We start from the raw sequence: 14,814 nt of genomic DNA, 5'->3' as shown, positions 1-14,814 counted from the left end.
TGAGAGAGCTCAGTGTGGCACAGCCTAAGTAGCTTAGCATACCTCATTTCAGTACTCGCAGCTCAGCCCAGGCCTTTGGAGATGCAGAAAGAAATCACCCTGGGGAAAGTTGTTGGAACCCAGAGGCCTGGAGAGAAGGCGAGCAGAGACTATTCTGTGCCTTCCCACGTAAGAAAGAACCTCAGTGGAAAGTTAGCTGCCTTTCCTCTGAAGAACTAACAAAATAAATCCCCTCTATTAAAAGCCAATCCGTCTCTGGTGTGTTGCATTCTGGCAGCTAGCAAACTAGAACAGGGTGTTCAAGGACAGTCTACCTGTATGAGAGAGACCTACCTGCAGACAGAGCCCTGGGCTGCAGGGTCACCTTCAATTGCCCTCAACAGGGCCTGCGCTAGCACTTTCTGTTGTTTATTTATGAAAAGGGGCAAAGGGGCTTGCCAGGGGGTGGGCTTCTCTGCCCCTCTTGCTGGCCAGGTGGGACTGCAGCTTCCTCCACTCAGACCCAGGCCAGCAGGCAGTCTGCTGCCCCTGACCTGGCCCCACCTGTGATGCCTGAGAGGCATATCTGAGAGTGGCTAAGGTGAGCTTGCTGCTTCCAGGCGGCTGGTGCCTGGCCACTTTGGGCCAGGCAGTGAGGAAATAGGACGCTCCCCAGCCCCTGCAGTCCCCAGGGCTCTACCCCTCACCCACCCACAGAGCCTTACCTACCACCACCGTGGCACTCCCCTTTTCCTGTCCCCAGGGAACATTGCCAACAGCTTCTGCCAGGCCCCCCCCACACCAGTGTCCAGGTCGGTCCTGGAAGCACTGACGCTCTCCACTGCCATGAAGTGCGCCTCCCGCAGCGGCTGCTCGCTGCACCTGCGTGTACACGCCTCACTCAGGCTGCTGGGTGAGGGGCCTGAAGGGGCGGTGGGGCCTGACCACACGCATGGGGCCGGGACACCGAGCAGGGGGAAGGGGCATCTCATCATGGGGTGGTGGGGCTCACCATGGGGTGGGGGGCAGCCTGGCCCTGCCCTGACCGAGGCCTCCCTGCTGGGCCTCCCTCCCCAGAGAGCCTGCGCGGCCTGGAGGTCTGCTCCATGAGCCTGGACACCCAGGAGACCCAGTGCCAGAGCGTGTGGGTCCCCAGGGCTTCCCGCCGGCAGCAGGTGCAGCAGCAGGTGAGCTGTGGCCCTGCCCTCCCGGGACTTCCTCACAGCCCTCCCCCAACAGTCTGCCCTCCATGGCCCTCTCTTCATGACCACCCCACCACCACCCTCCCCCACTCCACAGAGGGACCTTTGGCCTCAGCCCGGCAGCAGTGGCTACACCCCAGCCCCTACTGGCTACTTCCCTCCCATCCCCTCCCCAAGACCCGCCTTCCAGAGCTGGGGGATGGGCACCCCCTCCTCCTGGCCCCCAGACCCACGTGAAGAGTCCTAGGGCCCTGCAGGGCAGGGAGGGGCCTGGTAGGGATGGTGGGCTCGCAGCCCCTCGCTGACAGTGCAGCGACCAGCTCCAGGTGCGCTTCGACTGCTTCGAGGTTGGTGTCGCCCAGCGTCTCCACGTCACCCTGACAACGGTCCCACACTTCTGCGGGGTCCAACTGGACCAGCTGTACCGAGTGGAAGGTGGGAGCCCTGCGGGGCCTGTGGGGCAAAGCCTCTGGGACTGGCTGGGGGCCTCAGCTGGGGCAGGCCCCAGTGCTGGACAGCTGGGCCGGTGCATTCTATGTTCTAGGGGTCACGGCCTTGCACCTCCCCCCACCGCCCTCAGTGACCCCTGGGGGTCAAGGCCCAGTGCCCACCAGCATCCCTTGCAATTGCAGACTGCAGTGATGAGGACGTGGGGAGACACGTGGCCGACTGCTCTGGTGAGTGCCCCTGGGGTGAGGCCAGCAGCTCCACCGCTGTGGGAGGGCCCTCCTGTCCAGAAAACACCGTCCCCCCTCACTCCCTCCTACCTCCTCCCATCCCGCTTGGGAAGCCATGGAGAGTCCTCAGGTGTGTGACCCTCCAAAGGCCTGTGCAGAGCAAGAGTCCCCACCTTGGGCCCTCTGGACAGGAGGTGCCCGCGTCCACGACCCCTGCAGGCCCCTTGTGCCCTCCTGCAGCCAGGAAGCTCAGTTACTGGGTGAACCGCCGCCGCAAGGCCTTTGAGGTCCAGGTGTCCGGCACCCCCGGGGACACCGACTACTACGTGCGCCTCTGCCTTCGGGGCTTCACTTGCGAGGATGCAGGGCCCCCGGTGCGGGTGAGTCCGCCCCCTCCATGCCCGGCTGTCCCACACCCACTGCCCAGGCTCTCAGCCCCTTCCTTGCTGCAGGTGAAGGCAAGTCGAGGCTCCCGAAATGTGTCTCTGCCCTACAGCCAGGAGCTGCCCTGCCTATGTCTGGAGGTTAGCGGGGGGCGGTGGGGGACGTGGGGATGCACTGGGGACAGGCCCTGCGCTGACCCTGCCCCTTCACCAGGGCTGGTCTGCGACCCCTGATGCGGTGCGAAGCCAGGTCTGCCCCTTTGAAGACGGCAAGTGCCCTGTCGCAGCCGGGGGTTCCCTGCCGTCCCAACCCTGGGTCCCCCACTCCCACCCAACCCGCAGTGTGGGGATGAGGAGTTCAACGTGGGAGCTGGGGCACGTGGCGGGGGGGTAGGGGGTACCCTGGGAGGGTGGGCCTGGCCCAGCTGGGCAGCGAGGGGTGGGGGGCAGCACGTGCGTATGGATGCGTGGGCACACGTGTGTGTGCACAAGCCCTGGCCTGGCCCCCCAGGAGGAGCCTGGAGGGGCTCGTTGTGGGGTCAGGAGGTTACTCTGCTTCCGGTGCTGCTCAGCGACCCCTTGTGCCCGCCCACGCGCCTACGCAGACCAGCAGAGAACTGGTCCCACAGGGGCCTGGGGGTAGGGTCAGCAGCTCACCTGGGCCCAGCTGACTGGTGCCCGGGGGAGGGTCCTGCAGACCTGGAGGTGCTGTGGGACGATGTGCGCTACCACCCGGGCAGCCAGGCGCTGAGCTGGGAGCCCGCCTGCCCGGTGAACGGCCACATCAGCCTGTGTCGGCGGCCATGGCCTGGGGCCCCCTGCCATGAGCTGGAGCATTCGGCCCGGGAGGCCCAGGGCACGGTGAGTATCCAGAGGGGCGGGGTGCACAGGACTTCCATGCCCTGACCTGCGCTCCCTTAGGTGCGGTACCCACTGGTGGACACGCAGCCCCAGCTCTGCTTGAAGGTGAATGCGCACTGCAGCCCAGCCCCCTGCCCTAGAGTGGGGAGGCAGAGGGGCACGGGCCAGGGTGCCCCTCTGAGCACCTTGCTCAGCCCTGGGACCCAGCTGAGGACCCCGGGGCCTTTGGGGCGCCCTCGTGGTCTGTGGGGAGGGCCCAGCCCCTCCCAATTCCCCTCTCTTTGCAGTTCTCCAGCCGTCTTAACTTTTGGGTGAGGTGCCCCTTCGCCGGCCGGCGCTTCCCAGGTGCGTCCCCGTGGAGCAGCAGGTGGGCAGGCCAGGCCTGGGCCACCAGATGCAGGGGGGCCCTTCACGTTGTCCCTGTGGACCCCCCCGGGTCAGACATGTACTCCTGGCGTGGGGCGCGAGGTGCGGGTCACCGGCCGCAATGGGTGGTGGGGCGTTCAGCCCGCCAGGAGGGCCGGGACCTGGAACTGACTGCGGGCCTCAGCTCTGCTCTGCCGCAGCCTGGAAGATGACGGTGGAGCCGGGGCCATCGCAGGGCCTGCTCCGGGCCGCCTTCCTGTCCCCCGGCCCTGCCCGCTTCCAGGCACGCTTGTGTCACCGCAGAGCAACAGGGCGCCCCGCCTGCCACCGCAGGCTCGAGACCACGCCCCTGCTGCCGGCCGTGGTGAGCAGGGGTGCTGGGAGCCCCTCCTCCCTCACCCCCCCATCCCCGCGCCATCCCCTCCCCCACACCCCCTCCCTGGGCGCTGAGAGGGTCCCCGCCTGCCCACCACACACATTGGAACACGGGGCAGCAAGGCCCTTCCGCCCTCCACCGCCTGCCACCCTCCTTCCCAGAGCGACCCCGCTGAGGACACAGTCAGTGCTGTAGTGGACATCCCCCAGGATGAGGCCTGTGCCCCGGATATCTGCATCCAGGTGAGGGGTGCAGTGGGCCCTAGCTCCCCTCTGCATTCAGGCCTCTGTTTCCCTCCTGTTCCCTGCTCACAGGGGGTCCCCCTCCCTCAGAGCAGTCCCTGGGGGTGTGGGGCACAGGCTGCTGGTGGCCACAGTGACCTAGCCCAGGTGCCCACAGGGCTGGAGGATCGACGTGCACTTCTCCGTGCCTCAGGAGCTGTGTGACCTGAAGTGCAGTGAGTGACTGAGCAGGCCACTGCTGAGGGTGCTGCACTGGCTGCTGTGGGAGAGGGAGGGCCAGGCCCCGGAGAGCTCCCATGCCCACTCTCTAGGGCACTCGTGGAGTGCAGGGGGCTACCTGCCCCATCTGGCCCCAGCCCTGACTCAGAATGCCTGCTGGGCCTTGGAAGCCACTGTCCCTGGCCTATCCTCGCTCCCCCAACAAGCAATGTCCTCCTTGGGGTCCCCCCCTGCCCTGACCCAGGGGCTCTCCTTCCAGCTATCCACTGACTTGGGATGTCCTTCAGCTTAGCCTCAGCCCTCTCTCCAGTCACCGAGGCCCCAGACACTGCCACAGCCCCAAGGCCACATTGGAGGAGGCAGTGGGGGCGGGGGGAGCTGGGCCCTGCCCCCCGGGAGATCTCTGGGGGTGACTGCTCTTGGGGTTCAAAACCAGGACCTCACTAGTCCTGACAAGCTCCCTGAAGAAGGGGCATGTGCCTGCAGATCACAGACTCCGGGACAGGGTGGCAGCCCCTTCTCCTTTCCTTCCTGAGGTCCGGGCCTGCCCCCCCAGTGTGGGAGGGCTGGGGGAGGGGTGTGTAGCTGCAGTTACGCCGAGCAACCTGAACTAGCAGCCCTATCCCTAGCTGCCCCGTGGGATGGCAGCCTGGAGGCTGGAGTCTCATCCGGGGCTGTGGGACAGGGGCTGGGGTGGGGAGGGATAGGCCATCCACACCCAGGGACCCCGCAACTTCTGACAGCTAAGGCAGGACACTTCTCCCTGCCCCTCGAACCATGGGAGCATTTGGGGAGGGGTCTCCCCTGACCCCAGCTGTGGGAGCGAGGGGGGCCCTCTGGAAGGCCTTCAGCCCCTGGGGCCTCCTAGGGGAGGGCAGCGAGGCCAGAGGGTGCAGCCCTGACCTGCCTGTTCTCGGTGCCAGCCCCCTACTCCCCACAGCCTCTCGGACTCCCCACCGGCACAGCCGCCTCCCTGGCTTGAAGACAAGGGCCAGGCCTCCTGCTTCAAGTGCTGCCGAGACCACCAAGGCCCTCGGGTGCAGGGTGTGACCCCTCTCCTCCCACACGAAGGGCCTGGTCAGACCCAGGGCGGGGTGACCCAGCCAGCCCACATCCACACCCACTCAGGGAGGCCCTGCAGCCTCTGCCCTCACCCACTCCCCTTCAAGGGCTCGGCCAAGTGCCACCTGCAGCACTGCACACACATGTGCACACACACCCGTGCGTGTATGCACTGAGCCCTCCCAGAGGCCAGGCTGCCTTCTCCTGGGGTATGTGCTGGTCAGTGGCACACTCAGGCATGATACTCACACGCATGCTTCACGCCTGTAGCACCCACTTGGGGCCTCTCACACTGCAGCCCTTGGGCAGCCAGTGGCACCCGCCTCACTACCTGGGCTGTGTCATGGGTGCCGTGGCCCAGGTGCGGGCTTGTGCCCTGTGGATGAGCAGGGCCAAGTGGAGCCCACACGCCACTTCCCTTCAGTAAACACCTGTCCAGCACAGCCTTTTCTCCTGAGCATGGGGGTTAGGGATCACGGGCCCAGGAGTACGTGTGAAAATGGGGCTGTGGCCTTGGGCACTTGGTTCTGAGGGCCTGTCCCAAGTAGGGGGCTGGGAAGGCCCGGCTGGGCAGGGGTTTCCAGACTGACGCTGCTGCCAGGAATGAGCTCAGAGCAGGGCCACAGGGAAGAGGCCCCCTGCCCAGTGCAAGGCGCCAGGTACCCTCCTCCCCAGGTGTGCTGGACGGAGGGTCACCTCAGGACCCAGATCCAGTGCGAGGACCACAGTGTCCCTGTAGCTGGCCCACAGATGCCACTTCCTGGGGCGACCCCCGCAGGGAGCAGCTGCAGCAGCCCAGGCAAGGCCATGGCCTGGAACACCCAGTACCAGCACGATGGGAAGATTTAGGCAGGGAGAGTACAGGGTGGGCAAGCAGAGACCTGTGGGCAGGGGGCTCTGGGCTGCCTGGGGACACCTGACCGTCATGGTGAGAGACGGGACACCTGATGGATGTGGTGTGAGTTGAGGACACCCCCTTCTTGGCCTCCGCAACTGGAGGGGTGAGCTGGGAGCTGAGGGGCACAGCAGGATGTAGGGCTGGGGGCGGGGTGAGAGGGTTAGACCTTCCCTTGTGCGGCACGACCAGGGCCTCAGCTGGCGCTGGAGCTGCTCCAAGGACAGAGGACACGAAGCCCTGCCCCAGGGAGGGGAGAGCACAAGGTGGGGAGAGCCCAAGACGGGGGTGAGGAGGATGGGGAAGGAGGCTGAGGTGGGGGGAGAGCCTGAGAGACCCAGTACCCAGGCAGTGGTTGGGGTGGAGCAGGATGGAGAGAAGGTGGTCGTGGGGGACAGAGTCACCAGGGGGCTGTGGAGGGGGTGACATTTGAGATGAGATAAGGAGGTGAGGGAGGAGTGGAAAGGAGTTAGAAATGAACTCTCCTGCCGACCGGTGAGTCCTCCCCACACTTAAGAAAGAACCCGTTCCTTATGGGATGGGCATCAAGCCAGGCTGCCCGTCTGGAATAGGCTGCAAAGGCAGAAGGAAGTCCCACCGTTCCCCTAGGGGGGCACTTCGCCCCATTACCTGTGGGCCTTGGGGTGAAGGGCAGGCGGCCGTGGTGGGGGGGGAGGGGTGATGGGGTTGGGGGTAGAAGCAGGAGCCCCGTAGAGCTGCCCAGAACCCAGGCGACCAGTTTGGACCTGCTGCGCAGTTGCCGGCTCCAGGGGCGAGGAGGGGTTTAGGAGAGAAGCAGGGTCTGCTGCCGTTTATGATAGTGGGAAATGGAGCTTGGGGGAGGGGGGTGTGGGATTACGTGCGGGGGGGGGGGGGCGGGGTGAGAGGAGAGGGCTGTGAGCTGCTCTGTGAGATGTGGAGGGGACCGGCTATGGGGTGGAAGAAATGGCAATAGGAAGTGGAAGGTGGACGGCATGAGGGCTGCAGTGGAGCCACCCTGAGGCAGATGTCCTGGGGGACTGCCAGCTTGGAATGGCTTCAGGGACCCCCTTCCTCACCCAGAAAGCCTGGGCACAGGGAGCACTGGGTGGAGGCGGGTCCTGAGCCCACTGCCCACTCCCCGGTGACCCTGGGACTGCTCTGGGTGCCCTATCAGCCTCTCCCCTGGCCTCACTTCCCAGAGGAGACCCATCACTGGAGATGACCAAGGGTAAGGCCCGTCGACACACCCAGGCCTGCCGGGCACCCCATCTCCATCATTCTCTCTCTTTCAAGTATTTCCTGAACCGGCCAATGCACGGGGTGGGGGACAGGGAGGAGACAGGGGTGTGGACTCCGTTCCCTGAAAGGCAGCTGTACAAGCTCAGAACAACCGTTCCTGACGGTGGAGTGCTGGGGCCGAAGCGTTTATTCAGGAAAAACGACTGAAAGCAGGAGGCCCCACCCGAGAGGGCTGCTGTCTGTCCAGCCAAGAGGCTGGGCACACCCCAAGGCTGAGGTGCCTGAGACCCCACAGGCGCAGCAAGAGAAGGGGGTGCCCCCGCAAACTGCAGAATGTGTGTATGTACGTGTTTATCTTTTAATTGTCGTGAAGTAAAATTGACTTTCATTTCTTTGGGTGTACAGTTCTATGACTTTTAAGACACTCGTGTGACCAACGCTACAAGAGTTAAAACTTACATCCTCCCAAAAAGCTCCCTCTCGCTACCCCTTTAGAGGCACACCTCACCCCACCCATGACCCCACGAGTCTGCCATCGGTTCCATTTTGTCTTTTCCAGAATGTCAAATAAATGAAGGCATATAGTAGGCACCCTTTGAGGACCAGCTTCTGTCTCGCAGCAAAACCCTCTCTTATTCATGCAGCTTGTCTGAGAACCCCCACCCGTTCAGCCACCCACCTATGGAAGGGCGCCTGGGTCGGCTCCAGTTCTGACATATTACAAATTAAAACCACCGTGAATATTAATGCACAGTTACCAGCGTGAACAGAAGTTTTAATTTCTCTGGGGTAAATGGCCAGAAGTGGATGGCAGGGTCCTATGTAAGCCTCTTACCAGACAAAGGCAGCGGATTCTTTCGCTAAATGTGCTTGATGACCAAATCCTAAGACATCAGGGTTTCAAAGAGAAGAAAAGTTTATTCCTAGGCACACAGTAGGAGAGCAGTTGGCCTACTGGCTCAAAATCTGTCTCCCCAAACTGCAATAGTTCTGCTAATTGGAGGAGAATGCCAAAGTGGCAGCTTAGCGAAATGTGAGATTTAGTTCATCCTCCAGAACAGCTACTAAATAGCCAGAAACAGTACAGAACAACTCCTAGGGCCACATCAGTGACTGGACACACAGGGTACCCCAGTCTGGACCAGCTGGACTGGCTGCGAGCGCCCCCCCAGACAATGAGTTCCCCAAGCCGTGGCGGCCAGCACACCTCCCCCACAGGCTGCTTCCCAGAGGGGAAAGGAAAGAGACTTTACTGGCAGCAGGGGCTGAGCACAACCAAACACCAATTGTGGCATTAATTAACAAATTCTGACTACAAAAAATAGGCCCCCAGCTCAGGTGAACCTGGTCAAAGAGGAGGTTACTGATTTTTGTCCTGGCGCCGAGGGGGCAGGGCTGATGGAAAAAGGAAAAAAAGAAACAGAGTTTTTTTTGGATCAAATAGCACATAATACTTAAAAGGGTCTGGGCTCTGAAGGAAAGGAGAGGGTACATAGGATCTGAAGGTGCACAAATCAACATACCAACTTATGCTCGATTGGCAAACCTGAGGAACAGGAGTTCTGCTGCTCTAAGAAGGATTTTTCTCTTTCTTTCTTTTTTTTTTGTGTGTGTGGCTATGTTTCTACAAAGGCTTGACTGCCTTTGGATACAGCGGCAGGGCTTCTCAGGCTGCAACTTCCCCAGGCATAAGCAGAAATAAGCTTGTTGGACAGCTTGTCTGGAGCCGGTACCTTCCCCAGGAGAGGGGTGGGGCACAGCTCAGGTGGAATCACTCCCTCAAGGAATTCAGACGCCAGGGTTTGGAAATTTAAAGCAATTAAAGCCAGCCTACAACCTCTCTGCTGTCTCCACCACACCCCCAGCAGGGAGAGTCTGCTGAAGTTAAAGGTACTGCATCATCTTATGCTGGTGGGACCTGCAGGCAGACAAGCACCATACACTGGGCAAGATAGGAAAAACACAGAGTCCAGAGACTTCACAGGTAAGTCTTTCAACCTGCTGGGTCTCACCCTCAGGAAAAACTGATGCAGGTAACTCTTTCCTCCTGACAGGAGGCCAGTTTGGTCTGGGAAAATCTGGCTGGGGTCTATAATACCTAAGTAGACCCTCCTAAGGGAGACAGGAGGAAAAAGCACCATACAGGCAGGGTAAGAAACAAGAAAACAAGAACTGAAAAATTCTGTTCTGGTAAACAAAACTAAACTAGTGGTCCAGAATAAGCTGAACTGAATGTCAAAGAACAGATAAATGACAAAGTCATGCAGCAAGAAAATCCCAGGAAAAAAAAGTGAAAACAATCTCCAGAATAAACTAATTAAGGTAATTAAATGCCTAGATGCCAGCAAAAAGTAACGAATCACACTAGGAAAATTGAAGATATGACCCACTCAAAAGAGCAAACCAACAATTCAAATGCGATACAGGAGTTGAAACAATTAATTCAAAATGTTGGAACAGACATAGAAAACCTCATAAAAATCAAATCAATGAATTGGGGGAGGATACAAAGAAGGCAAGAAATGAAGAAAAAGAAGAAATAGGGTAAGATATTGGATAATTCGAGCTGAAGGGATACAGATTGTGCAAACAGGACTGATTGTAAAAACTCAGAAATGAATAGCATAATACTACTTAACTGTAATACAATTATGATAAAACCCTGAATGAAGCTGATGTGAGAATGATAGAGGGAGGAGGGCTGGAGCCACAAATGAAATAAAAAAGAAAGATAGATGATAAAGACTGAGATGGTATAATCTAGGAATGCCTGGAATGTATAATGATAGTGACTAAATGTACAAATTTAAAAATGTTTTTGCATGAGGAAGAACATAGGAATGTCATTATTGCAGGGTGTTGAAAATAGATAGTAATTAATATTTAAAATTTTTAACTTATGTGTGAGACTATAGCAAAAAAAATGTTTATTTGGTACAAAATTTATATTTTGACTAGTCCATTTCCTGATATAACTTATGTAGACAGCTTAATTGAACACCATAAGTACATGGAACCTTGAGTAGGGCATGAGATTTTGTTGGTTTGTCCGGAGTGATGCCCCAATAATAAATCACAGAGTGATTTGAATAATGACTAAAAATATATTTGCAAAGTCACCTTTGGGGAATGGTGAGAAAAGGGGAAAGTTCAACTTCCCCAAGTTGAATTCTTGATATTCTTACTAGCGGTGGGGACAACCAAAGTTATAGGCTGAGCCCCCAATCTTGGGGTTTGTTCATATGAAACTTAACCCCACAAAGGATAGGTCAAGCCTACTTAAAATTAGGCCTAAGAGTCACCCCCAAGAGAACCTCTTTTGTTGTTCAGATGTGGCCTTCTCTTCAGCTAACACAACAAGCAAACTCACTGCCTGTTCTAGTTTGCTAGCTGCTGGAATGCAACATACCAGAAACAGAATGGCTTTTTAAGAGGGGGAATTTAATGAGTTGCTAGTTTACAGTTCTAAGGCTGAGAAAATGTCCCAATTAAAACAAGTCTATAGTAATGTCCAATCAAAGGCATCCAGGGAAAGATACCTTGGTTCAAGAAGGCCGATGACGTTCAGGGTTTCTCTCTCAAGTGAGGTGGCACATGGCAAACACAGTCAGGGCTTCTCTCTCAGCTGGACAGGCACATGGTGAATATGGCATCATCTGCTAGCTTCCTTACCTGGCTTCCTATTTCACGAAGCTCCCCGGGAGGCATTTTTCTTCTTCATCTCCAAAGGTCACTGGCTGGTGGACTCTTTGCTTCGTGGTGCTGCAGCATTATCTGCCCTCTCTGAATCTCTCTGAATCTCTCATTCTCCAAAATGTTTCCTCTTTTATAGGACTTCAGAAACTAATCAAGACCCACTCAAATGGGTGGAGACATGTCATCCCCTAATCCAGTTTAACAACCATTCTTAACTAAATCACATCAATCAGGGAGATGATCTCATTACAGTTTCAAACATACAGTATTGAATAGAGATTATTCTACCTTTATGAGCTGGGATTTATATTAAAACATGGCTTTTCTTAGGGGGCATACTTCCTTTCAAACCAGCACACTGCCCTCCACCTCTGTATGTGGTATGTGATTCCCAGGGGTGTGGACCTTCCTGGCAACATGGGACAGAAATCCTAGAATGAGCTGAGACTCAGCATCAAGGGATTGATAAAACCTTCTCGACCAAACGGGGAAGAGTGAAATGAGACAAAATAAAGTGTCAATGGCTGAGAGATTCCAGAGTTGAGAGGTTATCCTGGAGGTTATTCTTATGCATTAAATAGATATCACCTTGTTAGTCAACATGTAATGGAGAGGCTGGAGGGAACTGCCTGAAAATGCAGAGCTGTATTCCAGTAGCCATGTTTCTTGAAGATGATTGTATAATGATATAGTTTTCACAATATCACTGTGAAAACCTTGTGTCTGATGCTCCCTTTATCTACCTTATCAACAGATGAGTAAAACAAATGGAATAAAAATAAATAATGGGGGAACAAATGTTAAAATAAATTTAGATTGAAATGCTAGTGATTAATAAAAGGGAGGGGTTAAGGGGTATGGTATGTGTGAATTTTGTTCTGTTGTCTTTTTGTTTCTTTTTCTGAATTGATACAAATATTCTAAGAAATGATCATGATGATGAATATGCAACTATGTGATGATATGAATTACTGATTATATAGGTAGAACAGAATGATCATAATTTAAAAATTTTTAAAAATAATAAAATAGCTCTAATAATTTTATTAGAGGAAAAGATGGGCAGGGTTTAGGATAATAAGTACAGTAGCCCCAGATGATGTAGTTAGAGGTGATCTAGTTACTGAGCACGCACAGATTGATGATATGCTCAGTAACAGGATGTAGGTGACCGTGATTTTTAGTATGATAATGAGGTGTAGGTGACTTGTAGAATAAATTTGAAGCTACTGCGCATGTCAGGTGGGCCAGTGTGGTTAGATTCAGTCTCGATTATCAAGGTAACCTTGAATTTGGGGTGGGTTAGTTCTGGGCTAACTCAGGACCCTTCATTAATAGACTTTACGGGCTGCCTTTAGTGATTACAAGACTCCAAAACAAATGAAAAAAACAGATAAAATGGGTGCATGTGAAGGTCAGTCACAAGGTTTCTACAATCACAGGGGCACAGATAAAAGCTATACAATCATTATCAAAGATCAAGGCTGCTGGATTACAATTCAAGGATTTCAGGTATTTCTCTATTTTAATACACCAGAAAGCAAAAAGGAATATTTATATAATAATTCAGTAATCAAAATCATCCCTTAAATCCCAATTTCTGGGCAGTGCAATGGTGGCTTAGTGGCAGAATTCTCACCTGCCATGCTGGAGATCCGGGTTTGATTCCCCGAGCCTGCCTATGCAAAAAAAAATTACAATTTCTCAGTTACAACTCCTCCCTCTCATTTGATAATTATCTCTCAATTCTGAGGAATATCTGGTTGAATACACTTCTAATTTCTTCAAGGCTGAAAGGGGCTGTTGTCATTAAGGGACAAAGGCATGAAATGATGAAAACTGGTTGTTGTTCTTGGAGAGGCTGGTACTTTTGGGTTTCAGAACTTCTGCCGGCTTGAATCTGACATGTACCCCAGAAAAGCCAAGTTCTTTAAACCTCTTTGAATTTGTTGGTGGGAGCTTTTTGATTGTTCCCATGGAGATGTGACCCACCCAATTGGGGCTGTTAACTTTTGATTAGGTGGTTTCCATGGAGATGTGTCTCCACCCATTCAAGGTGGGGTTGCTTACTAGACCCTTTTAAGAGGGAACCATTTTGGAAAAAGTTTTAGCACCCATGCAGCCAGAGACCTTTGGAGATGAAGGAAAAAATTTTCCCTGGGGGAGCTTCATGAAACAAGAAGCCTGGACAGAAAGCTAGCAGATTTCACCATGTGTCTTATCAGCTGAGAGAGAAAGCCTGAACTACATAGGCCTTTTCTGAGTTAAGATAACCTCTGTTGTTCCCTGAATTTGAACATTTTCATAGCCTTAGGACTGTCAACTTGCAAACTAGAAAATGCTTACCTGGTATTGGAAGAATCTGGAGGTTTTAAGTCTCTGAAAAACAAAATAAGTAAAATTTTATAGAGCCCAGGGTATCTTTCAGTGTTCCCAGGAATATTCTTGGTTGGGGTTTGCCATGTTGTGGTAGTTTACAATATCTGGCTGAAATTTGCAGAAGAATAACCTCCAGAATGACCTCTCAAATCGATTTGAAATCTCTTAGCCATTAAAATTCTATTTCTTTTCCCCCTCTTGGTCCACTAATCCCATGATGCCAGGGCCAGGTTCATCTCTAGGAGTCATATCTCATGATGACAGGGCCAGGCTTAACATTGAGGTGCATGTCCCAGGATGCCAAGGCCAGGTTATACCCCTGGAAATAATATCCCATGTAGGGGGGAGTTCAGAGCTTTGCTTAGAGAGAGAACACATTTGACTAACAGCAAAGATTTTCTGAAAATGACTCTTAGGCATTAATCATAAGTAGGTTCAGTTACAGAAATATGCCTCATAAGGGCAAGCCTCAAGATTGAGGCTTTGGCTTATTGAATTGGGAGCCCCTCTAGCTTAAGAAAATGTCAGGAATTTCCCAGGTGGAGAAGTTTAATAGTTTCTTTTTATTTTTTAGTTCCTCAAGGGACTTTGCAAATACTTCCTTATTTTCTGTCCAAAATACTCTGAAATGCATCAGGGTATAACATTATCTTGTATAAAATATTAAGATTTTGTTCCTTATTTTAAGTCTCATATCAAATAAAGCTGAATTAGTTTGTTTAAATAAACTGAACAGACAGGTTAAATTAGATTATGTGCTACAGAAAATTTAAATTTTGGACAAAATAAACATTTTTTGGTCTCACACAAAAGTTAAAGTTTTAAAATACAGGCATTATTTTTAACCTTGCATATTGATTGACCTTAGTTTTAATCAGATCTGTTTCAGTACAACTTTAATCTTTTTTGGTTTGTTTTTAACAGTTGCTGTATGGAGTAATGCTGACTTTCAGAGCTGGAAAATTAAATCCTGAGTCACACAGATACTTTAAGTTCCAGGGAACTACTAAGTTATAAAAGAGCACAGCATTTCAGAATTTAAAGATAAAAGTTTAAGTTTAACAATCTAAGCTCTAATTTTTATAAGCATCTTTATTTATTTGCATAGGCAGGCACCAGGAAACGAACCCGGGTCTCTGGCATGGCAGGCGAGAACTCTGCCTACTGAGCCACCGTGGCCTGCCCTGTATAAGCATTTTTAAATGAAGCTACTTTCAGAAATAAAAACATAGGACAGTTGTTTTATTACTAGCAAA

At 53.6% G+C, this 14,814-nt stretch overlaps 1 protein-coding gene across 1 annotated transcript in view; it reads left to right on the top strand.

Moving 5' to 3' along the window:
* Nucleotides 1–4,223, top strand: part of IL17REL (interleukin 17 receptor E like) — a 45,637-nt gene extending 41,414 nt beyond the window's left edge. Inside the window, exons 3-15 of the mRNA XM_077168192.1 lie at nt 743–892; nt 1,057–1,166; nt 1,502–1,616; nt 1,814–1,858; nt 2,099–2,238; nt 2,311–2,382; nt 2,456–2,510; nt 2,939–3,102; nt 3,163–3,207; nt 3,390–3,447; nt 3,669–3,832; nt 4,006–4,086; nt 4,182–4,223. Of these exons, the coding sequence (XP_077024307.1) occupies nt 743–892; nt 1,057–1,166; nt 1,502–1,616; nt 1,814–1,858; nt 2,099–2,238; nt 2,311–2,382; nt 2,456–2,510; nt 2,939–3,102; nt 3,163–3,207; nt 3,390–3,447; nt 3,669–3,832; nt 4,006–4,086; nt 4,182–4,223 (1,241 nt within the window). The remainder of the gene's footprint in view (nt 1–742; nt 893–1,056; nt 1,167–1,501; nt 1,617–1,813; nt 1,859–2,098; nt 2,239–2,310; nt 2,383–2,455; nt 2,511–2,938; nt 3,103–3,162; nt 3,208–3,389; nt 3,448–3,668; nt 3,833–4,005; nt 4,087–4,181) is intronic.
* Nucleotides 4,224–14,814: the final 10,591 nt, after the last annotated feature.

Source organism: Tamandua tetradactyla, chromosome 7 (genome assembly GCF_023851605.1).
Source record: "Tamandua tetradactyla isolate mTamTet1 chromosome 7, mTamTet1.pri, whole genome shotgun sequence".
Classification (NCBI taxonomy): domain Eukaryota; kingdom Metazoa; phylum Chordata; class Mammalia; order Pilosa; family Myrmecophagidae; genus Tamandua; species Tamandua tetradactyla.
This window is presented reverse-complemented; position numbering and strand designations above follow the sequence as displayed.